Here is a 26,738-nt window from a genome sequence, read left to right as displayed (position 1 = left end):
AGTGCTAATCGTTAGGTGGGTCGCCATTTTGTCCGATGGAGGCCCGGTTGGACGAACGGGGCGAAAAATTAGGTGCAACCCTCGCCCAAAGATCGTTGACGACGCATGGGTACCATCCAGCGGCCGGTCTCATCTCATTATTATTATTATTTTTCACCATAACAAATTTGCGGATTTTTTATTTGCGAGGGGTTAGCGAGGGGAAGTCCATTTGGTGGGAGTGATATTGCACCAAGAAAAAGTGAATTTTATGTCTATTGTCTCGTAGCACTACGTCGTTTATATTTTTTTACCATCGGATTGCCAGACCCTTGTGATTCTTCTTCCATAGGGAAGCCACTTCAGGCTATGAAAAACCATTGACACATTTTTTTTTCCCCTCGGATTCTTTGTTTATTCATTGAGACATCGACAACGTCCGAGTCATTGTCTTTGTCATCTTTTTTTTTAGTTTGTTAATAGTTCGTTCCATGATTTTAAGGGAATTTAGCCAGTCGTTTTCACGTTATTGCTACTGCGAGAAATTATTTTTGGGCATTTTTGGGCTCTGGGGGTGGGGAGAACTGGGGGAAGGCAGTGCTTTAATTTAATTTGGGCGTCCATTAATATTTAATCGTGAATATCATGGATTGCACACTGTGAGGGAAGCCGATTTCTTGGTTTATTGATATTCGTGTTTGTTTCTGGTTTCAGATAATGTAGACACTGGTTTTTTTATTGAGTGAAGTATAAAGGCCTCCAAGACGTTACGTTAACGTTTGTATTTAATGTCAGTGAACGATTGTGAATGTCGATGAATTGTTATTTCACATTTTGCTTGAGATATCGATAACTCTGAACTTAGTTTGGGGAAAAATTGTGTGGCTATTGACGGAATGACTATTGCTACGAGGGGGCAGGGGGTCGGAATTGATCCACCTGAGAATCAGCAGACAACGCAGGTATGAACATCCACTGAGAAAACATTTTTTTCCCAATCATATTCATTAGCTGAGGAAAAATTACACGTCTTATACGAATATTCATGAACATTCCCTTCCGACAAGTAGCTGTACTGGCTATCAACAATTATTATTCTCCGTGTTTATGCGGTAATTAATTTGACAAAATTTGTGAAGGAGATTTGTGGTATGAGACTTCACCCGGAATTCAAGCCCTCCAAATATTTAAAAAAAAATTCCAAGTTATTGATGGGAGGGCGAAGAAGTGACGTTGAAGCTCGTAACACTTTTTTGACATGATTTTCTTCCAACTTATCAGAATGTGTATCTTGGAAACTTTAATTGTTCTTAATTCTGACGTGCTTGTTGGGAATTGAAATGTCGATGAAACTGGTGAACACCTCATTCCTCCTGTCCTCATGGGGTTCAATGGTTTTGTCGACATTTCAATTCCCAAGAGCCACGTCGGAATTAAAAACAAATAAAGTGGTTTCAGAGAAACAAACTCTGATGAGTTTAAAGAAAAGTCTGCATCAGAGCCCTACGGAATCTTCCAGTCTATCACTGTCTCAAAATTCTGATTTTTTCAAGTGCACATGGCAATCATGATGACTGTAATGTGGACAGCAATCTAAATATTCAAGTCATTTTAAAATTCAATTAAAGATGGATTTCTAACCTAAATGAGGAGTTCCGTTAACGATTGAATCAGATCTTTAAATGTCCACCACTGAAGGTCTCCAAGTATTCCAGCTCAAAGTTTACATTATATTCAATTATCAGATCATATTAACGTGAACTATGTTCAATTATCAAATTCCTCAATTACGTTCCGTGAACCATTTTGAAAAAAGAAAATAAATCGTCAATGTCAATCGATTTATATTTTCCACTGTATTATTATTTCTTAAAGCAATCGATGTTTATAAATAAATAATGGAACTTATTGAAAATTTGACGAGCCTTATCTTTTCAGGCATGATATCGATTTTCGTAAAATCCAGAAGGTGAATAAATTTGTACCGATTATGATCCGACGAATTAAAAAAAAACTGCCTTAAATTTTTGTACAGCATATTTTTTATATTCACTGATACTTGGTTTCCGAGAAATTGATAAAAAAAAATGACAACCCAATGGGCCATAACTCTTTAAATAGACTTCAAAAACACCATTTCAAAACTAGGAAGTACTGGTAGGAAAAAAAAGGCCAACGTATTTGGATAACCTCAGAAAATAAAAATCATCAGTCGCACGAGTTCCAATGGACTCGTGGTTCCCTAACAAACTGTCTCCCACTTTCAGATGCACAGTCCCCAAGGTCCTCAGCACCTGGCCGACGCAATATCGGGTCTCCAGCTAACGGAAACAGTATCCCACCAGACAGACTGTCAAAATGATCCCTCCCTGGAGGAGAATAATCGACCCCGAGCGGAGCCAGATTTTCCCCATGGAAAACTTGCCACTCTCGACGAGAAAATCACCTCGTCACGATGGGTGGTACCAGTGCTCCCGGATCAGGAGCTCCGCTGCCTCCTGGAGGCCAGCATAGACCTCTGCAAGAGAGGAATCGACGTACACAGCGAGGCTTGTCAGCGTTTTTTTCGTGAGGGTCTGACAATATCTTTTACAAAAATCTTGACCGACGAAGCGGTCAACAGTTGGAAGCCCCACATCCACAGCTGCATAAACGCCAACTGCGACAGACTAGTTGAACTCTGTGTAAGAAAGCTCGATGAGGACTGGTTTCCCCTTCTGGACCTGCTGGCAATGGTCTTTAATCCAAACAATAAATTCCACACATTCAATGCAGCAAGAACATCAGCGAGTGTACCCCCAGGCAGCAATATACCAGATGAGGAGCTCTACGCTCGTCCACCCCTAGATCCGAGAAGTCCCCGAGGATGGCTGGTCGATCTCATTAATAAATTTGGAAGTCTCGATGGCTTCGTCATTCTCTTATCGAGATTCCAAAGCAATAGAAATCTAACCATACCCGTTATTCACGCACTACTGCGACCCTTTGGCCTCTGCTACGAACTCCTCACTGTTCACACAATAGTCAAATACCTCATGCCAATTATTGAAATGGTGCCAGTAATTCTGGACAATCTCACAGACGACGAGCTGAAGAAAGAAGCTAAGAATGAATCCAAAAATGATGCCATATCGGCCATAATAAAAGCCATGAAGTGTCTGGTGTCGCGTGTACCCATGCAGGAGGCTATGATCAAGAATCTGGAAATATTGAGACTGAAAATGATACTGCGATTGCTGCAGATATCATCCTTCAATGGTAAAATGAATGCACTTAATGAAGTTAATAAAGTTATAACGAGTGTCAGTTATTATCCACATCGTAATCCAGCTCTCGAGGATGAGGAGTGGTTGACAGCTGAGAGAATGGCCAAATGGATAAAGGATAATGGTGTATTGGAGATAGTGCTGCGTGACTCGTTGCATCAGCCACAGTATGTGGAGAAATTGGAGAAGATTCTTCGTTTTATAATTAAAGAGCGGGCCCTCACTCTGGAGGATTTGGACGCTGTGTGGGCAGCGCAGGCGGGCAAGCACGAGGCAATTGTCAAGAATGTTCATGACTTGTTGGCCAAAGTCGCCTGGGATTTTAGTCCAGAGCAACTGGACCATCTATTCGAGTGCTTCCAGATGAGTTGGAAGACAGCTAACAAGAAACAAAGAGAAAAACTCCTTGAATTAATCCGGAGACTTGCTGAGGACGACAAGGATGGTGTCATGGCTCACAAAGTTCTGACTCTCTTCTGGAATCTAGCTCATTCTGATGAAGTGCCGACTGAAATAATGGAACAGGCGCTCAGTGCTCACGTTAAGATTCTGGATTACTCCTGCTCACAAGACAGGGACGCCCAGAAGACGGTGTGGCTTGATAAGTGTGTTGAGGAACTTAAAAATGGGGACAAGTGGTCAGTACCAGCGTTGAATCAGATACGAGAAATTTGCTGTCTTTATGAGCCCAATCCACTCATTGGTAACAGCCAGAGGACTCATCACGTTTACTATAGGCAAGAGGTGATTGAACGTCTGCAGAATCAGCACAGTGTTGTCATTCTGGTAACAAACAGTTTGACCAATTATATGGACAAGGTCAGGGCTCTCGTCAAAGAGACACCAGATATTGATGCCACGACATTCACGCCTGATAGTCGTTACAATCACGTGATGCAGGTACAGGAAAGACTCGATTTCCTGAGATTTCTCCTCAAGGATGGACAGCTTTGGCTTTGCGCTGAACAAGCCAAACAGATATGGCAGTGCCTCGCTGATCAGGCTGTTTTTGTCTCTGACAGAGAAGCCTGCTTCAAGTGGTTCTCCAAGTTAATGGGAGAGGAGCCAGACCTCGATCCAGCAATCAACAAGGACTTCTTTGAGAACAATATTCTTCAACTGGATCCTACATTGCTCACTGAAAGTGGAATAAAATGTTACGAGCGTTTTTTCAAGGCTGTTAACTCGAAGGTAGGAAAATTGAAGTTGAAGAGACGAACATTTCTGATGGACGATGTCGATCTCATTGGCACTGATTATCTATGGCGAGTGGTTACCAACAGCCCTGAGGAAATTGCCAATCGTGGTATTGAACTGCTGAAGGAAGTCAACACAAATTTGGGACCACGACTGCAGCTGTCAGTCCTTGCATTTCATGAGACTTATATTGCTGAGTGTATGGACAGACTTCGAGCCCATTACGATACAGTAACAGTTCTGAGTGATGTGCACACTGATGGCAAAGAGGAGACGGACGAACAGGTCTCCAACAAGATTAAGAATGAGGCACTGAAGATGTGTCGTGTTATGAAGGTCCTGCAGGAGTACATTAATGAGTGTGACACTGCTTTTCCCGGGGAGAGGAAGATTTTACCTCTTCATCGTGCTGCACGCGGCAAGCACATGTCCCTGGTGATTCGTTTCGTAAATCCAGGCCGAAGTATCGACGACATTGAAATCTACACCCACAGTAACGACACACTGGCATCGCTGAGACGTCAGATCCTCCGGAGAATCAAGGCCAGTGGGACAAACGTCAAGCTAGATTTATTTATCAATGGAGAGTCTCTGGAGCAAGCTGACGATAGAAAACTTTTGTCGCAAATTCCTCTCCGAGATAAGATGCTACTATCAGCCAAGTTGTCACAAATTAACAGCAACATGCCAAGTTCACCGGACAGCAGTTCTGACTCATCGACAAGTTCACCACATCATCCATACGATGCACCCAATCTAGAAGCTGAGAACAGTCTACCAGGGGTCGTGATGTCTCAGCGTGTTCAGCATGCCACCTTCTTCTTTCAGCTGTCAGACCTCGGTTGCTCCCTGAAGCACTCGAATCTTCGCGATGGGGCTCGTAATCTCTTGCAACTGGTGCCTCCCGATGCACTCACTGTCCTCAGGCTTCAGTGGCTCTTCGGACATTACAAGAACGACGAGATGTCACTGAATCCCCACTGCAACGAACAGAATACGAGTGTTGATACTCTTTTCTTTGCAGCATCTCCCAGTCAAGTTTTGTATAATCTCGAGGTGCTGTACACTCTGCTGATGCCCGCACTCGATCCCCTTTCAGAGAAAGCTTTTGAGTTTCAACTGAATTTCATCAAGAGTGGTGAGGCTGGTGTCATCCTCGAGATGCTTACGAAGAACAAGTTCCTACCAAATGCTGATGAGACAACCAAACGATCAGCCTATCTGACTGTTCTCAAACTCTGCAAACTTTTGCTGACAGTCATTGGAAATTTGATGGCCTGCGTTATGGACGAGGTGCAGCAGGCGACAATACCAGAGAATCATGACACACATTTTCAGAATAATCGTAATTTAGTCGCTATATTGAAGCAAGCACTGCATACTGTACCCAATCAGAATACTGAATACATGCTGAGAAGTGTTGCCACAAAATTGGCGCAACACTTGGCGAGCCAAATGTTGTCTGGAGGTACAGAGTCTGATCGTTGTCGTCAATTATTCATCCAGGGATTGTCCTGGGAGCTGCCTGACATGGCGACAATTCGTGCCATAATTAAACTGGCCTGGGCAGCATCCTCAGGGAATTTGAATCACGCCGATGGAACTGTGGAGATGCTGCATGCCATGCACGAGGCCAATCAGCGAGAGCCGAAGAGCCTAGATCCCAATGACGTGCTTGTCTGCAAGGAGGCACTGGAGGTCCTGACAATTGCTCTTGTATTAAATCCCTCTGCATTGTCCGCACTCACGAAGGAGAAGCTGTGGCCCACTTTTCTCACTGATCTCGTCTTGGGGAGTCCCTCCAGGGCTATCCGAATAGCCGCTGCTGAGCAGTTTCTTCTGATATTCACCTGGTGCAACTCCAATCATCTCTCCTTTCAGAATACTATTCTTCTGTTGACCGATGTTCTCGACACAACTGTCATCGAGAATGCGAAGCAGAGTCACGAGTACTTCCTACTACTCTGCAAACTCCTGAGTTGTGCCCACATATCGGGATGCCCTCTGATGTCAGCTGAGACACTCCTGGAGGTGGAGGTTGCCTGGTTGAAGAAGGTTAAAGAAGCTGTAAAGGAGTCTGGAGAGATAGTTATAGATGAGGCCCTTCTCGAGGGTCACTTGAGCCTCACCAAAGAGCTCTTGGCATTTCTTCCACCATCGAAAAAATACGAACTCGGTTTTGATGAAAAACGTGGGGATAATCTCATCAAGGAACTCGTGGAGGACTTCATATTTCCAGCGTCGAGGCTTATGTTACAGCTGAGGAGCACGGGGGAGCTGAGCTCCACCCAGGCAAGCCCGGTCTGCACAACCCCTCAATCGACGAGTGCTGCGTTCGATCTGCTCGTAGGATTGTGCCTGGGATGTGTTCCCAATATGAAACTTCTAGTCACAATGCTCACTGACATGTTTTATTCGGATCGCGATGAGCCACTGAAGGAATGGGATTATCTGCCACCAGTGGGTCCAAGACCTCTCAAGGGCTTCGTGGGGTTGAAAAATGCTGGTGCCACTTGCTACATGAATTCTGTTCTCCAGCAGCTGTATATGGTGGAGAGTATCAGGGTGGGGCTACTAATGGCAGAGGGAGCAGCCACGGATCTGAATGAAGATTTCTCGGGGGAGGAGAGGATCGACGGGGAGCAGACAATCGAGGCCAGTGATAATGACAGCAACGAGGAGAAGTGTGGAATCGACGAGTCCAGAAAAGAGTATAATATTGGAATTCTCAAGCAAGTCCAGGCGATATTCGGTCACCTGGCCTACAGTAAACTTCAGTACTATATACCTAGGGGCCTCTGGAAGCACTTCAAGCTCCAGGGGGAGCCTGTTAATCTCAGGGAGCAGCAAGATGCTGTGGAATTCTTTATGAGTCTTGTCGAGAGTCTGGATGAGGCACTTAAGGCCCTGGGCCACGAACAGATCATGGGGAAGATCCTGGGGGGCTCTTACAGTGATCAGAAGATCTGCAAGGGCTGTCCTCACAGGTACTCCAAGGAGGAGCCCTTCAGTGTGATCAGTGTTGATATAAGAAATCACAGTAATCTGCTAGACTCGTTGGAACAGTACGTTAAGGGAGAACTTCTCGAGGGTGCTGATGCCTATCACTGCGACAAGTGCAACAAGAAAGTTGTAACTGTTAAGCGTTTGTGTGTTAAAAAATTACCCCCAATTCTTGCAATACAATTGAAACGATTTGAGTACGATTTTGAGCGTGTTTGTGCTATTAAGTTTAACGACTACTTTGAGTTCCCAAGGGATCTCGATATGGAGCCTTACACCGTTAATGGGCTTGCTAAGCTCGAGGGAGAGGTCATAGACTGTGATTACGAGGAAGTTAACAAGGGGACGTGTACAAAGTATCAGTTGAGTGGAATTGTTGTTCACAGTGGTCAAGCAAGTGGTGGACACTATTACTCGTACATACTTCACAGGCAGAATGATGGCACTGCCAAGTGGTACAAGTTCGACGATGGTGATGTGACGGAATGTAAAATGGAGGAGGCTGAGGAAATGAAGTCACAGTGCTTTGGGGGTGATTACATGGGTGAGGTGTTCGATCAGATGTTGAAACGAATGAATTTTAGACGCCAAAAAAGATGGTGGAATGCCTACATGCTGTTCTACACTCGTCTTGATGTGGAGGAGAACTCACTGATGAAAAGTGTTAACGAATTGTCGTTGTACACTAAACTAGGAGTCATGAAAATGCCCCCAGCTATTGAGCACAGTGTCAGAAAGCAGAACATAAAGTTCATGCACAACAGGAATCAATTCAGTCCTGAGTATTTTCAGTTCATCAGGAAATTGGTTTCCTGCAATCCACCTCACACAACTCGGCCAAATCTTAATGATAAATTGAGTCCAGAGGCGGAGGAGCTGGCGATGCTGTCAGTACAATTGGCCTCGAGATTCTTATTCTACACTGGATTCCACACGAAGAAGTCTCTGAGAGGAACAGCCATGGATTGGTACGATATACTATGCCATCACCTGAGGAACAGCAAAGCTGTTCGTTCGTGGTTCGCCCACAATATCCTCTTCAATCATCCTCACAGGTTCTGCGAGTACCTGCTTAGTTGTCCGAGCACTGAAGTACGTTCAGCATTTCTTAAAATCCTGGTATTCCTGGCTCACTTTTCCCTCCAGGACGGACCATGTGCACTTCCAAGCCTCAATGCCCCCTCAATCCTCCTGGATCCAACAGCAACACTCAGTGATCATCTTCTCCATGCTGTCCTCTCGTTGCTCCATCGAGAAATATCTGATCATGGTAAACACCTGCCTCACTACTTCTCACTGTTCCATTCTTACGCGACTCTGGGACTGCCTGAGAAGCAGCAACTGCTTAAGCTAAATGTCCCAGTGACATTCATGCTTGTGGCTATCGACGAGGGACCAGGTCCCACCATTAAGTATCAGTATCCAGAGCTCACCAAGCTCCATCAAGTTGTCAGTATGCTTATAAGATGCTGCGACGTTTCCTCCAGGTGTCAGTCGAGTCAGGCACCCTCGGGAATGACTGTTCTACCCAATCCCTATGGAGATCCCCAATGCCAGAACGACTACCTCATGACTATTCAGCCACAAGCTGCTGAGATACTCTTCACGAGAACCAGTTACATGAAGAAACTCATCGAGGATGTCAACATCACTGAGGACACTGTTAAGCTACTGCAGTACTGCTGTTGGGAGAATCCTCACTTGTCCAGGACTATTTTGAGTGAACTGCTGTGGCAGATTGGCTTTGCTTACACTCACGAGTTGAGACATCACACTGATCTCTTGCTGGCAATGCTCTTTATGGAGGACTCGTGGCAGACTCACAGGGTTCACAATGCTCTCAAGGGAGTACCTGATGAGAGGGAGGGACTCTTTGAGACCATTCAGAGAAGCAAAAATCATTATCAGAAGAGAGCGTACCAGTGCATCAAGTGCATGGTACAGCTCTTCAGCAAGTGCCGACCTGCGCATCAGTTTCTCTATCAGAATACTGAGATGAAGAGGAAGTGGCTGCATGCCATTGACTGGCTGCAGGATGAACTCGAGAAGAGGCCATACACGTCTGCTCCACCTTACAGTCATACTTATAATAATTGGTCACTACCAGCACAGTCTAATGAGTCAACTAATGGGTATTATCTGGAGAGGAGTAATTCGGCTAAGAAAACACTGGAGAGAGCCTTTGAACTTTGTCCTGATGAGGAGCCCGAGGTCGAGGAGGCGATGTAAGCATTAGTTTTTATTATTAAAAATAAACGAGAGCGAATGCGCCCTCCGCGCGTCCCATTTGAATTTCCCGTCGCGAACACATTGACCAATCTTCCAAAATTGTTCATTTCAGTTATGCAGCCCAGCCGGACGTAACAGTTACCCAACAAGTGCAAGAGGAACCCGAGCCCCAGCAGTCTCAACAGCAGCAACAGCAGCCTACCCCATCTCCAGTCCATACGATTCACTCTTCACACCAGGTACAGACACCCCAGAATTGTGAATCACCACAGACAACTAATCAGGATCCATAATGAACGGTACACTTCAACTCACGATTATTCCGCTCTCACGATTAAAATCGTCACCAATTATTAAGATAAAAAAACAGTGACGATTGAATGAATTTACCGGATTAATATAGAAAAAAAGGAAGCTATGAGAGATAATTGTACAGAACTTACACCGGACTCATCACTTGTCACATCTGTCTCATTATTTTCTTTCTTTAATTTCCAATGGAGATGATTAGCAAATGACGAATGGATAATTTATGGCCATCTAATCGACGATTAAAATTGTTGAAAGATGAACAATTAAAGTCATAAATATGTATAGTTAATTGTGATTATTGGGATCCAGTCTAATGTCGAAAGAATACAACAAATTAAGTACCATAATGCGTTTTTTTTTCGTCATTATTCTCCATGTAAATTTGAACATAATGTTATGTGAAATAAAAGTAACGAGAAGATAAGTGAGCATTGAGGCCAGAAATGAGTGACATTTTTCTGTTTATGAACCGTGCAACGCAAGATTTTTGTACTTAATCACTAACATCTCGAGTGATACCTTATCACGCGCATTTTTTTTTTCGTAGCAATTAGCTTCCCACAGTTTTTTTTTCCTTTACATTTTTTTTATGATGGAAGCAGATAAACTGAAATGTTGTGCCTTTCCTTTTGCACTAGCACCAGTCGTGAAAATTTTTATAGGAGAAGAGTAATTCCCTCAAGACACCCCTCGTTCATTGTAAATTTACGTTAATTCGTAAGATTTTTCACATAAACGAAGTGTAATGTTTAATGTATTTAGAATTGTGAAACGTTTATTATACGTTTTTATAATACGACCATGGACGGATCCCGGATAATTACCGTGTACTGAAAGAAATTTTATGAGTTTTTGGGGTAGAGGTGATACATTGATGCATGAGAGATACTGCGAATTTTACTGGAATATATAATTCTGGAAATTAAAGGGAATAAAGAGATGGGGTGAATTATGTGCGTGGGATGTTAGGGAAAATTTTAGGATTAGAAATGGCAACGATCGAATACTAATTCACTTTGGTGATCGCGGAGATATTTAAGGCTCATTTTTTTGCACTTTGAGAGTATTATTTATCGTTCTCAGGGTGTTTTTGGTGGATCAATTGTTCTGGTAACTATTGCACCTGCAAATTTGGCCATCTCAACTTGTTAAAATTTTAAAATTAAAATTTACACTGATAATTTAACGATTAGCATTGAATCTTGAGCATTTTTCTTCTCTTTATTCCATTTGATTACGAGAATTCAATAGTTGTATCGCTGTAAGATACGAGCCATCGTATTGGAGCTGTGGTCTCTTCTAAAAACCCAAGACATTTGTATTTTCAATGAATTACGTATAACTCATCACTTCGGAAAAACGAAATTTACGAATCGTTGGATTGAGGCTGTTCGATGAATAAATTATAGTTTTTTTGGGGTAATGAAATCATTATTTTGAACTGATCACAGCTCCATTACTTGTAATAACGTATGTTATATAAATATTAAATAAGACCGAATAAAAGATGTCACTCGAGTAGATTGAAGTGTGACAATCGCGTGTGTACGTGGACAATTTAATGAATTCAGAGACATTTAATCAACGACTATCCCACATGACATCCCAGAAAAGCCATCATTATGAATTGACGTTTTATTATTTTCAATATTAAACGAAAAAAAAATTTATTGAAATTCACTGTTCAATGATTAACGAGTTGAATTTCCCCATCAATAAACTTATTGCCGATATTGGGTTAAAAAAAAATATGTACATATAATAATAACTGCTTTTTGTATGTGATAAAAATTATTATATTTCTATTTTACAATTTTGAGAGCGGAGCTGTTGTAAATCCTGGTTTTTTTGTACACAGAGACTCTTACTATCTAAGTTCATCCCTTCTTTTTGTTATTGAACAGTATAGTTAATAATTATTTAATTATTTAATTATGTCACTGAGTGTAATGTCTTTGAGCGATGGATTTTATATTTCCCTCAATCGACAGCAAGGACGTATTCTCTTGAGGGATTGGTAGAGGGGGAAAATTAGTGTTTGTAATTATCAGCTGATTGGGGATGGAAACCTACATTTTTAACAATATAGGGTTATGATTATAAACAAACAAACATTCACATGGAATTTCCACGTTCATGAAAATAGTTGAAAAATTGGTTTTTTGTGTGGGATTTGAATGGCACGAGCTGAAGTCGATACGAAGAGATGAAATAATTTTCAAACAGTTGTGGCTGCCAATTTGTTTAGATACCGCCTTCCTATTTCACAAGGGCCCTATTTAACCCTTTGGAATGACCTTCGCTTCATTTCATCAAACTCTCCTAAGATGAACAATTTTTTCAAGCCCTCTGTCATGGATTTCCATTCACCCCTTTAGCTGAGAATTTGTGAAATACAGTCTTCCCCCCAGGCCCTTCGACATATTGTGCTTTTGATTGGATTTTGTGACTCCAATAATTATCACAAAATTTAAATCTTTCGAATTAGAAATCACCAATGGATAGCTGAGTGCATTGGGATTCTAGTCAGTAAAAGCAGTGATTAAAGCAAAAGAAAAAGGATAAATGTAAAGAATATTAAGAAGAGCAAGTCCAGTCATCAATGATTGAGGTGTTTTTACACATTAATTTTAAACAAATCCCCTTACTTTCTCGCTCAAGACTGCCATGTGAATTGATTCCACCAAATAACAACTGATGGCTATTCTCACAATTTTTATGGCGTAAATTGTTCAGAGGAATTTAGTTTTTAGCGATGAGAGTTGAAAAAAAATAATACAAAAATATATTATATGTAAAAGATTCTTACCAAAGCCAAAAAAGAAATGATCATGCCGACTTTGATACTAACACGCTTCGAGTTTAAGAAAAAATAAACGAATGATGAAAAAACGATTGAAAAAAAAATTGAGGAAGTGTTCAATTAGAATTTTTTAATATCAATCGATCTTGCAATTCACTCGGAAATCGATTAAATAAATGGCATGTCACTTTGGGCTACTGAATAAATGTACGGAACAAGAATAAGAGAACGTTAATACCGTAAGCAATCAAACACCTGTACATAACAACATATGATATTAAAAGAATTTTAAAAAACCAAAATAAATGACAAAAAATATCGAGAAAAAGAAACTCAACAGTTAAATAAATTACTCGACTAACTTGATGACTGTAACATCTGCGCTTTTATTTTAATCATAATTTTTTGTTTGCACACAGGTCACACTGAACAATTGAGTGTTTAACACAATGCCAACATGATTAATGTCACCAGGAGCCTTGAAAAACCTTTGAGGTTCTCAGGAATAAAAGAGAGATTAGAATAATCGAGTGAATAATGCACTTTTAATGCGATTGTATTTAAAGAGATGAAATGTCTTGGAGGAGAATGTTTCTACTCAAAAATATATATAATTAACGCGTAAACGTTGTACTGTAAATAAAATAGGTATTTACATGGACATGTGTCACTGTCATTGATCGGTGCTTTCAAGTCGTCTCGATGAATTGTGAAAAATAATGGGCAATTGGCTCACACGAGAGTATCGAATATATTTTCGTCAGCAAGGAGGAGATGATAACGGAACTAGAGACTTTAAATGGTACCAGGTTATCAAGGAACATCGTTACGGGCCTCACGAGGACAATTTTTAAACTGATGATTCCATTGTTAGGGGAAATTAGGGAGGAATCGATGGAACGAAATTTTAGAGAAACAAGTAGATGAATGAGTGAGGATTTTTTTCATTATTGGGGAATAATAGTGCATTGACCAAGTCTCCAGACTAGAGGGGCGAAGGCAATTTCCTGGGGTGCGTGATAGTTCGTAGATGCAGGGTTAGATCTTTTGGGGGGTTGGTGATGCTGTGAGAGAAACGAGATGAGACAGTGTTTCAAGATAGACATGAGCAGACGATACGAGAGGAGAACAGTTGGTCGAGGGAATGAGATAGACAATACTCCTATATTTTGTAATCCTTACTTTTCCTGCTTTCCATTTTTTTCAGGACTAAAATGTCTTGTACTCAGAACAAAAATATAGAACTCGTGAAAATTCATTATCATCTTGATACAAGTAAAGATGTGCTTCTCAAAAAATCCTTATCTTCTCAGAGGAGACGACGAGAACAACTTTCGATTCAGCAATACGTGAGGAGAAATAAAAAACTCGTATCTCAAGATGAGATGACAAAATGCCATTTCTCATGTCGCGGCATCACTGTTGGAGATTGAATGACGAGTGAGATGAAAATTAAACGAATAATTGTGTTATGATTGTTGATAGGCATTTATTGTAAGCATTTTCAGTCCCACACTGGCTCTTCATAAGCCTGTGTCAACGCTGAATTAAAATTTCTTGAGGTTTTTTTGTTCATCAATGAGTGGAACAAAGTCTGTTTGAATTCACTGGAAATTGAGGAAATACGACAGTTTGTGTATTGTTTCTACCGAATGATAATAAAATGTTGAATCGTCTCGGATAGTTTATTTGAGGCCCCTAGAACTAGGATCATGTTCTGTTTAAAAAATACCCCATCCAACTTTCGCTGGAAAAATTATTGTCATATTTATGCAGAGACATTCTCACTATGGAGATGTTAATATTCTCTCAACGCGGAATGATAAGCAATCTTCCTGTGAATAATAGGAACATTCATGCGGAGTTATCAGTCACGAGATGATCGATTGCTTCACCAGTTATCTCATTGGCATTTAGTTCGTGCGTTTACATCGTATCCTTCATTTATTCAGTTTGGAAGTGAATTTCGCATTATGGAGGCTTTCACATGTGTTCAAGATTTCGAAGAGTCGGCGTTGAAGAGACTCCCAATATCTGCAAGGGATTATTATAGGAGTGGAGCTGGGGACGAGGTGACCCTCCAGTGGAATAGAAACGCATTTAGAAAGTACGTCGATTATTACATAATCAATTTTCGCAAAAATCTCATTTAATTTTGAAAAAAAAAAAGCGCTGGCTCTTCTATTATTTTTTGCTTACGAACAGATATAGGATTCGTCCTCGAGTCCTCAGAAATGTCTCGACCATCGATATCAGTGGAAAAGCCCTCGGGGAGAGGATTTCCATGCCCGTCGGTGTGGCCCCAACAGCAATGCAACGGATGGCACATCCAGACGGTGAATGCGCCACCGCAAGAGGTAAAGTCATGAAAATTAACCCCACGTCATTAAATTTCTCGTTACTTTCGAGTACTTTATTAATGCTTCATTCGGTCGCAGGCTTTACAAAAATATATCCTACCTACAGCTATTCAACTGTCATCTCGGGGTAATAAAATGAATGACAAAAGGGCAAGTAAACGAAATTTTAAAAATAACTTGAGCAAGTGTGCGCGTTAAAAGTACAGGAGTACAGGTTCTCATGCATCATAAGGCACTGCGAAATATTTATTTACACATCAGTTCGGTAATAAATTAATAATCACATTTTCTGATAATTATTCATTGCACATGAAGAAAAAAGTGATGGATAACTGAATTACCATTAATTGAGGCTCGTAATTGATTCAATCTAAGCTCGGAGGAGTGGAAACAATTGTTCTCAATCATCGAAATCACTCTCATAATCTCCTAATTAGTCTCTTGATAGAACGGAATTAAATTAGGAACGAGTTGAGAAAAATTAAGCCTTCAGATGCTTCATTCAGACGCAAATGACGTTGACTTACCAAAGAACTGTTTCAATATCTCGTAAATTATTTCTGCACTTTACCACGAAAAATAATTTAGAAGTAGTAGTTGTGCCTCCTCCAAAAAAAAGCTCCAATGACTAGTTAAAGTAATGAATATCCGGAATGATCAGAGCCCCTCAACTCAGCTTTTGGTCCAATATTATTTTAGCCATTGATAACTTTCATATTGACGTCCTGAATTCTCCACTTCTGAGTGGAGCTCGTGGGATCACAGGCAGTAACAAACACCCTCTTACTACCAGGGTCAGCATCCAAACACCTTTGTGAATAACCGTGCATAAGCCACTGCTTCTCAAGGTCATACCTCCACAGCTGATTCCCCTGCTTGCCATGACAAGGATAGAGGGTAACAGGAGCTCGGGAATCCCCCCTAGAAACATCCAAACAGTCAGTCCTCCCCTTGGGTCTCACATCCTTGTGCCAAGTGAGTCTGAACTCCTGTTCAAAATTCCCATTATTCTTCCCCAAATCCCTGACACAAGAATCCATGACAACGGCCTCATCCTTCCTCTTCTTCTTGGCATCGAGGCACATCTCAGGTGCTCCAATGTTTCTAATCTCCCCGCTGGCAAAATCCTCGGGCTCAATCGGTGGATAAACCTCCACGAGATCAAAAGCAATGTTCTCCATGAACCACTTGAAGGATTTGCATTGGAGTTTGGTCCTCAGTGCCTTTTGCTCCCCCAGGTCACCAGGATCCAGGCTCCTCAGATGAGGCTTTCTCTTGTAAATAAACTCGGCGTACTCGTCCATCCAAACCTCGGCCACTCTTTTGTAATTCTTCCCCAGGAAGTCGCCCCTTCCAGGATTCGGAAAAGGGGGAAATTTCCTGTAGATGTGGCCGACCCTCGAGCAAGGGGCGTCGTACATTTCCCCATCGCACTGCCATATCTTGAAGGATAATTCGTACTGCTCCCCACCCCAGATATCAAGACCCGGGTCGTACCCTCCAAGCTCCCAGAAAAACTTTGCACTTATCGCAAAGAGTCCTCCGGCCATTACCGGGGATTTAAAGGGCTCCGCCGGGTGCTTGAGGTCCTCAGGCAGCAGGGGAAGACGTTTGTAGTACAGCTCCCAGTCAAAGGCACCCCTGGCACCCTCGTCTTGCGCCCTATATTCAAATGTGTCGTATGCTATCACGTCGATAAAGGGACAAACGCACGTCTTGTAGTTCTCGGCAATGGGCTCCAACAAGGGAGGCAGCCAATTGACATTTGCCTCAGTGTGAGCGTCCAGGAACACCAGGACCTTTGCTCGCGCCACTTTGGCACCCGCTAATCGACCTCTTATCAAGCCTGAACGAGTTGGAAGACGAATGATCTTGACGAGGGACAGGTGCTTAGAAATGTAGTCCTCAAGTTTCGATTTTAAATTGAGTTTTGTACTTGCATCGTCCACGAGGATTATCTCCTCGAGGAGTTCCGGTGGCGAGCGATTCACTACGCTCCAGCAGGTGCGCATGAGCGTGGAGAAGTGCTCGTTGTGGAATGATACTATCACAGATACGGAGTCCAATTTTTTTCGGTATTTCTTTCGTCTGCAGTCCGGATGACGAATGTCTGGAATCGATCGGTTTAAGGCGATCAGGTCACTCAGGGCGGCGTTGAAACCATTCACCTGGTACAACTTGTCCTTCTGGGAGGCTGACGATGGGGGTAGACTTGCTGGCCTACCTTGCTCGCCAATTCCCGTTCTTCTTGACTCTTCGTTTATCAGTTTCAAGTTGTGCCAGTCTATCTTGTCCGCTGGGGAGTCGATATCCAGTTTCTGGAATTTAATGGAATTAATGGTTGGTGGGGGATTGCATCGAGGGGGGATGCCTAGGTGTCATGGGGTACCTTCTTCACGGATTGCGAATAATTAAATTTAGAAAGTTACTTTCTATTTTATCATGCATCACGCTAGATAAAATTTGCTAGATTAATCTTGCCAATTCGTTGGACAATTTTATTGGATTTCTAGTGAAATTTTTGTCTGGCTCTGGCTGATTATGTAAAGCTGATTAATTGAAAGCATCAGACAGCCTCGGCGAATAAACTTTTTAACATTCCATTCATTAGCGAGACAAAACGGAAGAACTTTAAATTCATTCGTGAATAATTTAATTAATAGAATCAGGGAAAAACTAATAGAAATTTTTTTACGGAATGAGGATGCAACAGAACTTGCTAAATTGATTTGAACTATTATTAAAAAATAAAAATCAGTCTCGTTAAAAATACCTCATTTTTTTGTTGATCTTCTGGATAATTATGCAGTTGAAGTGAATGACCCCCTCTAGAATAGCTTATTTTCCCGCTCCTCACATAACGAAATACTATAACAGTCGTTATCACTGTAATCGCCGCAAGGAAGACGAATTTAATCAGACTAACAGCGTTACGCTTCATTTTCCCGGTAATATTACTATCACATTCCAAGGGTGCAGCAATTGAATGGTGAGTCTTCTCGTGCAATTGCGAGTGAACGGGCCATTTCAAGTTGTGCCTAATAAGTCCATTTGTTATCACATAATCAGACTATCGTGGTGTGTTGGAATGATTGGACACGATGGCGAGACAATCGTGCGGCGAGTGACTTCGGTGTCTCTTTGGGAACTGAGCACTATCGTTTTTTATCGCACCATCCGTACCCATTTGGAATCAAACAGATCGGCGGGGATGAGTGACATGAGCAACCGCTGCTGTTCAAGGTCGGACTCATGTGCTGAGTATTTTTTTTCATCCTTTTATTGACGGCGACGGGAAGCTGGGAAACGCAGCGGTCCGCCATCTGTGGAATCGATTAATCGAAAATGGCGGCGATAATCGAAACCACCGAGGCAGGTGACATTAAAAGCGACACCAGCAAATAAGGCGGCTGACCATGGAACTATTATCCATAGCCCAGGAACGTAAAATATATAGATGGAACCATTAAATGAGATCCTCGTCAACAATTTATCCCTCATTAAGGATTTTTTTAAATCGATAACTTTCTCTTTAAAAAATCTCTCACATTTTAAATAAAGAATTTGCCAATTTTCATTCTAGCTGCACAGCAATCGGGTACAGTATTCATCCAATCGACAATATCCACCAGCAGCCTTGAAGAAGTTGCGGCGGCAGCTCCCGGTGCCATAAAATGGTTTCAATTGTACGTTTACACCGATCGGGATGTGACTATAAATTTAATAAGACGAGTGGAGAGGGCTGGGTTCAAGGCCCTGGTCCTCACCGTGGACACCCCCTTCTTCGGGACGCGGAGGGCCGACGTCCGGAACAGGTTCGTTCTGCCGAGGCACTTGAAGCTCGCCAATTTCGAGGGACGATTGTCAAGGCAGATCAATCAGAGCTCCGGAGGATCGGGATTGAGCGAGTACGTGACGGATCTCTTCGATGATTCACTGGAGTGGAAGGATTTGCAATGGCTGAAGAGGTAATATTTTAGGCTGTAGATTGCGGGATGATTTTGACGGTCTTTTTCTTTTCTTCTTTAGCGTTACACAATTACCGATTGTACTCAAAGGAATTTTGACCGCTGAGGATGCAATTTTAGCAGTGGAAAATGGAGCTAGTGGTGTCATTGTTTCGAATCATGGAGCCAGACAGATCGATGGAACAGCGGCAACAGTAATTGCAATTTTTCTTAATGGAACTGATTTTTTGTCCAAAAAGTGTCCAGGGATTCGCTCATTTCACTCAGTCACAAATTTTTTCATCACTTAATTCTAGATCGAGGCATTACCGGAAATTGTTAAAGCAATCGACGGGAAGATAGAGGTTTACCTAGACGGAGGAGTGAGAACGGGAACTGAGGTTTTCAAAGCGCTGGCACTCGGTGCTAAAATGGTACTTAAAATTGACTAGAAGCCCTGAAAATTTGATGAAACAATTACTTCCCCCCAGGTATTCCTCGGAAGACCAATCCTCTGGGGGTTGACTCACGCCGGTGAGGAAGGAGCGATTGCAGTTCTGGAACTCATGAGGAAGGAGATCAGGGAGTCCCTAGCCTTAGCCGGTGAATTATCAATAACGAAGATCCGAAAAAAATAAATTGCTAACCATCTCTCTGTTCTTAGGTTGCAGATCTCTGAAGGAGGTGACCCGGGACATGGTTGTCCACGAGTCCGTCTACAGCCGCTTGTAAATTTATTGTAATATTACAGTAAATTAGCACGAATAAATGAACAATTAGAATGAATTCACTCACAACACATTGGTTGGCATTTTATTTAATATATGCGTGTTAATTGTTCTCTGTGTTCGTGTTAATGTTACAGTGAGCCCACACAAGCCCAAGGTATATTTACATATAATGATCTACATAAATACAATTGACGCACTGGTACGTACGTACTCCATACCATCACTCAGCATCATTATTCATCCCTTCGATCAGCACCTGATCGTTCACATCCTGATAAGCAAAACCAAACAGACCATTTTCATCTGAATTATCATCTCAACAAAAGCCTTTTCAACTCTCCTACTCCCTCCGAATAATTATCACTCAACAAACAGCTCCAATTGGTATTGACTGGGGGTGGGTAGCTAGTATCAGCACCACACTAATCTCGTGTCGTTGAAGTTGCAATAATTTTTTTTATCACGACAATGGCATCACTGCCAATACAATAACGATAATCGAATATTTCGAAACAATTTCTACTGATTATACATTAAATTTTATCATCAATGAGTTATTCGGGTCCAGAGATTGTGCTAGAAGCAGTCGCAGAAGTAGCAATTTCAAGAAGTTAGGTTTTTCTCTTTAATTATAAAGTGTAAAATTCATTGGTCCAGAGATTTTTTTCATTCCATAATTTTATGTTTTTTTTTTTATTCTGCAATCTTTCAACCGTTATTGTGTGTCTAACAGAGAGTTAAGGGAGTTAAATGATATTTTTTTGGGTCACTCATTGAATTTTTATTATGAAGTTGGAGTGCACGGATAAAAATATTAACAGGAAAACAGCGAATTCCCTGGAGTTCTTCTGAATTTCCTATCAGTTTTTTGAGAATAACTTATACAGATTAATCGAATAGTGTTCGCTGCCTCTAGAAAATTGCTAGAAGCTTCGACGTATTCGCTGCATTTTTCTGTTAACTTTTTCGTGCGTGTAATGTGGCATTTATGGGCCTTGGACAGAAAATTGTTGTTTAAGGGTATCCGAGTATTCTCTCTCCCAGGTTCAATACGGACAGAATATCAATTTTTGAAGGAGGTCATTTGTGTTGAGAGGCCTGAGGCCCCGAAATCATTCAAATTCGATTCTGAATTTGATCTGCTCCCAAGGAAGACTCGATTACCCTTTTGAAGTATCGCATCGTCGGATATAGACGACAGCCCAACTATAAGCTTTCACATTATTTTATTTCTTTAAAACAATGATGTGTTCAACGACGATGACGACGACACGTCTATTGGCTAGAAACACCGAGACACACAACTGTTATCCGCTCTCGCAATCCCTGCAGTCAGTCTGGAACTAATTGACAATGTACGACAGATCAACATCGCTCTGGGTATGTGTGTACGGTTTTAACTGCTTCTTATTTTATTCTCTTGGCTAAACGAAATGAGAAGAAACAGGAAGTTGCTATCAATTCTCTTGAATTTTGTGTGAAAAAGTTTTGTCCCTCATTTAAAAATCTTTGGAATGAAGAAGAAAAGAATTTGGAGAAAAGTTTTACAAGAGTCCTACTCTACTGATACTTCCCACGAATTGCAGAGTGAAAGGAAACCTAGAAAAGAACAATTTGGAAAAAAAAACCTAGAAAATTGTCTCAAATAATTTCGAAGCAATATTTTCTAAAGAAATTGAACGACCTATCGAATTCTTCCCATTTCGATCACCCGATAATCGAAGCTACCAACCGCAGGCGATTCATTACATACCTAAAAACATTTTTTAATTAATCATTAGACATTTTCAGCCAATTTTAGACATTGATTCATGGAAAACTTCCTGAGTCACAAAGAGTATTGAGGATTATATTCGAAATCATCAAACTTGTCCTCCGATATTTATGTCTTCTCTTCAACAACTCACATTTATGTTAAATCTACTCCTACAAGTGTGTATAGGCAGTAGCACATATTTTTTTTCCAATTTTTAAATTTTTTTCTTGTAATTTCTGTACAATGCTGGATATAAGCTCCCAAATTCGTTTGTTTCAACACTCATTGAGTTATGATGTAAATTCTACCCCAATAGTATATATCCACGTGTTGTTAGAAAAGGGGAATCTGGGAGCAATGTTGTGTTATTTTATATCACAAACAATACATCTAGGATTTTATTCCATTTGTTGTTTTTAAATTTAATGTTTCATTAATTCACCAACTTTACTAATGATTTTGCTTGAGTAATTCTACATTTAGCAAGCTGACATCTATCAAAAAAACTCCTCCATCAATATTTTTCAATCGTTAATGATTATTTTCTTAATTATCCCTCGTCCTCCATCATTTTAATTGTGTTCTATCGAATGAAAATGCAAATAAATCGAAGCCAAAGCTGCAATTCACTCATTAATCATTTGCTGATTAGTCAACGAGTTTACGCTATGAATTAGTATTTTATTATCACGTTAAAATATTGATGATGAAATGCCGGATAAATCGTCGGTTCTTCATTGATAAATTGTTAATAAAAATCATCACTATATGGAGATTAATGAAAAATAACACAGACTTATCAAAGTATCCTTTAATGCACTGAATCATTAGACTTGATATGCATAATACGCTAGTTCGTCAGCCATAACTCACGTTTATTGTGAATTATGTCTCTCTCCTCTAGGTGCTACTCATCAACATTTGTCTATCCAGCACTGTAACTTCGATTAATTCCCCCTCGATCTCTCTTCCCCGTTAAACCCCAATCATATCTAATGATTGTGAAGCACTCGATGAATCATGGACTCGATGACTCGTGAATTCACTCAGTTTCTCAAATTTTTTCCCTCGTGATTTAGATTTCGTAAATGGTAAGTTAAATAAAATCCAAATGAACCGTAAAATTTTCGATTAATCTACCGTTCAATTTCACTTGATTTCAAATAATGAAAGATGATTAATTCAGAGAATGATGCACAGACACTTGCATTCGTTGTGATACTGGTGTAGAATTCTACATTAAATTTACCTGCTAAATCTCATCAACAATAATCAAACATTACCAATTTCATTAAAATCCATTCAAAATCCCTTGATTTAATCAGTACGATTCATACGTGACACTAATCTATCTCAGATCCTAGGCAGATTCGAATGGTCTCTCACCTCGAGTCCCACCCAAGTCTCACATTACAGTAATAGCATGTATACATGATATAATACGATCCAACATATTGATTTTTTTTTAATTCTCTTTGTATAATATATATTTTTGCGTTTTTTTTTGTAGCGTTACAATTAATCATTCTACACGACTTGCAATATATATATATATATATGTACATTCACTATCTACATTATCTACACATCAACAAACGGTTAGTTAGCATTGGTTTTTGGTAGCATCTCATAATCTCCCTCGCTCTCTTCTTTTTGAGGTATTAGCAATTAGCAAAGACCATTATCTCAATTTTCTCATCACGTTCAGTGGCTAAAAAAAATATATATCTCTTTTTTTTCCTCGAACGAGTTTATCGATCTGTTTGGTAAAATAAACATCAAGTTTTACATATTCAGGCGCAAAACTCGATTTATTTGCTGCATCAGAAGGAAATTAATATCGTTGATCTATCGGCGGGTAACAACTAACTGTTAAACAATACAAAATAATGAAAATAAATATAAATAAAAAAAGTGTTAACGATAAGTCTATCGATCAGTAGACATTCCGGCAATTAAAGCGCAAATTCACAATTCTCATCGTCATTCGCATCAGTTCTTCTAAAATTAAATCTCCCAACAGAATTGATTGAATTTATTGGTGTCGATTTATCTAGTATTTTAGTATCATAATTTTCTTTTTTAATCGACACCCCCCTCCCTCCAATACTTGCAGTATTTTTCCCTCAATTTAGTTCTCTCTTTTTAATTCTACAGTTTTTTTTCTCGGTACATGAATCTCCATCTTTAATCTTCATTAAATGGTCAATAAGTCTGATCTCTCCTGATACTTGGATTTGTTTTTCCACTACAAATCCCGAGCTCAGGTCAAATTAGGCTCCAACGTTGTGGTGGATGGATTGTAAGTGGCCGAATCCTATATGAATGCAAAACACTCTAGTGTTTTAACAACAAAGTCCTCGTGGGGCGCAAGGGGTTCATTGCTGTATGTGCTACAGGATTGAGTTCGTCCTTGATACAGATCGCCGTCCAACCACAGCCCAAATTTACCACTGTTTGGCACAAAATCATGGAATTTATCAAATAAGTTTAACCTACAGATAATTACGTAGATGCAAAAATTGATTGGTACTCACTCTCCAGCGCCAATCGACAGACTCTCATTATTTCCTTTGATGAAATAAACATTATCCCCTGTCCAATTGAACGCCTGGAACCTCGGTGTAAACCTGAAGAGGAGTGATTCCCCTGTCCCGTAGAAATGATCGCTCACGTGGAGAGAACAGGACGTGAGGGCACCAAATACCTGAAGAAAAGCAATTCCTCAATGAATTTTCAACATTAAAAATCCCCCCTCAATTCAAAATACACAACCCTTCAATAAATTTCAAACAATGAACTCGCCACCTAATTAATCTCCCAATTGAACAATTCCAGAAATTCAAAGAGCTCTCAATCCTTAACGAAGGTCTTCCCCATCAAGTTTAATTAATTCCACTGTGAACTAGTGCAATAAAACTGCAACTGGCCTGTTATTTATGCAAATATCTCGATTATTCTTACATTTCCTTCAGTATCCTCAATGACTAGAAGTATAGGGCTCTCAATCTTGGCCATTTTTCGGTACATGCTGTTGAGACTGAAACCATGCTGACTTGTGCTGAAAACAAGGGTCCAGAGATAGCCTTCGGCTCTCGCTGGCAAATGCCGGCACAGACTCTCTCTGTGCTCGTCCTTCAGTATCTCAGTTGTGCCGACTAAATCAGGCACAATGACGTCAATGTCAAGGGATATTGCACTGTTTGCGTACAAGGCTCTTCGAAGCTCTTCGCTCATAGACAATACCTGAAATAAAATAACAATAATTTAATATTCTGTTCATTCGATAAATTACCAATTTAATTTGTGTTCTCATTGTTTATCTCCCCGAGTATCTAATAATTATTATTTCCGAGTGAAAACACAAATCAAATGGCATTTTTGCAGTAATTTGCATTGCATATCATCAATTCCACTCAAGGAGAGGAGGTATCGACGCAGACATTACGTATCAAGACATTTTTACTCTGAAAATTCAATAGGAGGGATTATAAAAATGTATTGCAACTGTCGATTATTCCTGACCTACGACTACGATACCCCCGGCCTTGGGCTCCATACAAGGTAACTAATTAGATACTAGATAACATTCTAACTGTACTAGTACTAAATTCTACCAGCTACGACACATTGTTATTGACATTCAGTGTTGTTCGTTGTTTTTGTACTTTGTGTTATCATTCATGATTGTTGTTTATGAGGTGCAGGGGGAATTAGACATTCAGTGCAGAAACATGAAGAATTATTGAAGACACCGAGATTGAGAAACAAAGCATTTCTCGCTAATTCTCTTACAATTTAATGTTTATGGTTCCATATTATCCACTAGAACCTCTTGATAGTAAAATAAAAATACCCAAGTGATCCTTATCGCTGTTATTATTATTTATTGAGAAAGGTCAGTTGATTTGATGCATCTCGTTCCATACTGACACGTGCCAGGGTTGTTAGTTGAAACCCCGTAACAAATCCAATTATAATTGACATTTAAATTTTAGAGAAGTGAAAAAAAATAAACACTTGCTCTGGGAAAACAATTATAGAGAGAGATTACATTTTTTAATAAATTGTTTAAACTGCGTAAAAATGCAATTGTGGAAAAGTAAATCGTTTTCAAGATGAAAATTGTGGAAAAAATAAAATCATGAAAGTTCAACAAAATAAAATTCAAGGTCAGGTGCATATGCTTCCCAGACCAGTGGCCCTGTAGTCAATGCCTCGCATTAAAATCGAGGGGGAAAATACTGGTTTTTCTCCTCTTTAAATCCCTACTAATGTAACTGAGCTGATTAATTCAACATCTGCATGTTAATCCTCTCCGGACAAAACGATTGTCCGGATTTACGAGACCTGATTGTTCTTTTTGGAAGTGAGAGAAAGTCACAAACGCGTGGAAAAATGCTTCGTGAATAATCCATCCCCCCAGGGCATGGCCATGAAAATACGTCAATAATCAGCTTTGATTCGAAATTAATAATGCCGTGATTCCGATACTGTACGTCATTGCAATTATAATGTCGCGGGTTATATCGATGAGATGTATTTGCATAATTACTGACTTGGGGCTGTTTTTTTAATGATATTCATGAAGGAAGATTGAAAATTTAATTCAGTTGGAGAGCGTTCATTTTATTCGAGCATTTATACAAAATATAATTGCTCACTTGCTTTGGTATTAAAAAAAAATAGGTAAACGCAAATGACTAATGATAACGGAAAAATCATCGTGATGATTATCAGCTCAAGTGACGCGGACTAAATGGCATTTGCTGAATGCTATTTATTTATCTAGGGAGAATAAAATCCTAAGACATAGTGTTATTGAAAATATGGGGTATTTTTTTTTTGTCTGGGGGTAATCATTCCCGACCCAAGATGAACTTCAAGTTGATGAGTTTATCGTTTTTCCTTGACTTCTCGCACTTGTACCTCAGAATTAAAAATAAAGAAAAAACAAGACAGAGGAGCGATGTTACATCACTGATAAATGAGTGCTTGTTCATTTGAATTACTCATATCAACAATGAAGCTGGACACAGTTGTGCACTTTTGTTCCCCAGGAATTCATGAGTTTGACATTAAAATTATCATGATCTTTCCCTCTGTCTCTCTCTCCCTCCCTGGGACACATACGCAGTTTTCCGCGTTTCAAATG

The 26,738-nt window shown here is 40.3% G+C and overlaps 4 protein-coding genes across 21 annotated transcripts in view; 2 read left to right on the top strand and 2 right to left on the bottom strand.

The window, feature by feature from the left end:
• Positions 1-23: 23 nt before the first annotated feature.
• Positions 24-13,450, top strand: LOC135160734 (probable ubiquitin carboxyl-terminal hydrolase FAF-X). 3 transcript variants are annotated; one of them, XM_064117605.1, is made up of 4 exons: positions 24-126; positions 694-941; positions 2,247-9,670; positions 9,787-13,450. In XM_064117605.1, exons 2-4 carry the CDS (start codon positions 876-878, stop codon positions 9,965-9,967), a joined length of 7,671 nt encoding a protein of 2,556 aa, XP_063973675.1. In that variant the 5' UTR covers positions 24-126; positions 694-875; the 3' UTR covers positions 9,968-13,450. The 3 variants fall into 3 exon arrangements, with proteins under 3 accessions (XP_063973675.1, XP_063973678.1, XP_063973677.1); XM_064117608.1 differs by lacking the exon at positions 24-126 and having other exon boundaries at positions 799-941; positions 9,787-9,913; positions 13,209-13,450; XM_064117607.1 differs by lacking the exon at positions 24-126 and having other exon boundaries at positions 799-941; positions 9,787-9,973; positions 13,209-13,450.
• LOC135160745 (N-acetylgalactosaminyltransferase 6) lies at positions 10,650-18,679 on the bottom strand. Its single transcript, XM_064117645.1, has 2 exons — positions 17,923-18,679; positions 10,650-17,467 (listed from the first exon to the last, which is right to left on the bottom strand). The coding sequence occupies exons 1-2, from the start codon at positions 18,088-18,090 to the stop codon at positions 15,845-15,847; spliced, it is 1,791 nt and encodes a 596-aa protein (XP_063973715.1). The 5' UTR covers positions 18,091-18,679; the 3' UTR covers positions 10,650-15,844.
• Positions 13,592-19,893, top strand: LOC135160747 (uncharacterized). The gene is made up of 7 exons (XM_064117652.1): positions 13,592-14,896; positions 14,995-15,146; positions 18,733-19,117; positions 19,179-19,311; positions 19,414-19,530; positions 19,588-19,699; positions 19,761-19,893. Exons 1-7 carry the CDS (start codon positions 14,646-14,648, stop codon positions 19,826-19,828), a joined length of 1,218 nt encoding a protein of 405 aa, XP_063973722.1. The 5' UTR covers positions 13,592-14,645; the 3' UTR covers positions 19,829-19,893.
• Positions 19,879-26,738, bottom strand: part of LOC135160736 (TLD domain-containing protein 2) — a 67,247-nt gene continuing 60,387 nt past the window's right edge. For all 16 annotated transcript variants that reach the window (XM_064117619.1, XM_064117622.1, XM_064117618.1 and 13 more), the window contains 3 exons: positions 24,548-24,829; positions 24,121-24,290; positions 19,879-24,036 (listed from right to left, as the gene is read on the bottom strand). In XM_064117619.1, coding sequence (XP_063973689.1) covers positions 23,901-24,036; positions 24,121-24,290; positions 24,548-24,829 — 588 coding nt within the window. In that variant the 3' untranslated portion in view covers positions 19,879-23,900. The remainder of the gene's footprint in view (positions 24,037-24,120; positions 24,291-24,547; positions 24,830-26,738) is intronic.

This window comes from Diachasmimorpha longicaudata, chromosome 3, assembly GCF_034640455.1.
Source record: "Diachasmimorpha longicaudata isolate KC_UGA_2023 chromosome 3, iyDiaLong2, whole genome shotgun sequence".
NCBI lineage: Eukaryota > Metazoa > Arthropoda > Insecta > Hymenoptera > Braconidae > Diachasmimorpha > Diachasmimorpha longicaudata.
The sequence above is the reverse complement of the archived record's forward strand: the minus strand, read 5'-3'. Positions and strand labels throughout refer to the sequence as shown.

Bases quoted from the DNA above. Each gene is read 5' to 3' on its own strand.
- LOC135160734 (XM_064117605.1), top strand. From the start codon at position 876: ATGACTATTGCTACGAGGGGGCAGGGGGTCGGAATTGATCCACCTGAG. The intron at 942-2,246 runs GTATGAACATCC...TCCCACTTTCAG, and splicing joins AGAATCAGCAGACAACGCAG to ATGCACAGTCCCCAAGGTCC. The intron at 9,671-9,786 runs GTAAGCATTAGT...TGTTCATTTCAG, and splicing joins CCCGAGGTCGAGGAGGCGAT to TTATGCAGCCCAGCCGGACG.
- LOC135160745 (XM_064117645.1), bottom strand. From the start codon at position 18,090: ATGAAGCGTAACGCTGTTAGTCTGATTAAATTCGTCTTCCTTGCGGCG. The intron at 17,468-17,922 runs GTATTTTTAACG...ATTAAATTCCAG, and splicing joins AAGATCAACAAAAAAATGAG to AAACTGGATATCGACTCCCC.
- LOC135160747 (XM_064117652.1), top strand. From the start codon at position 14,646: ATGCGGAGTTATCAGTCACGAGATGATCGATTGCTTCACCAGTTATCT. The intron at 14,897-14,994 runs GTACGTCGATTA...GCTTACGAACAG, and splicing joins AATAGAAACGCATTTAGAAA to ATATAGGATTCGTCCTCGAG. The intron at 19,700-19,760 runs GTGAATTATCAA...CTCTGTTCTTAG, and splicing joins GGAGTCCCTAGCCTTAGCCG to GTTGCAGATCTCTGAAGGAG.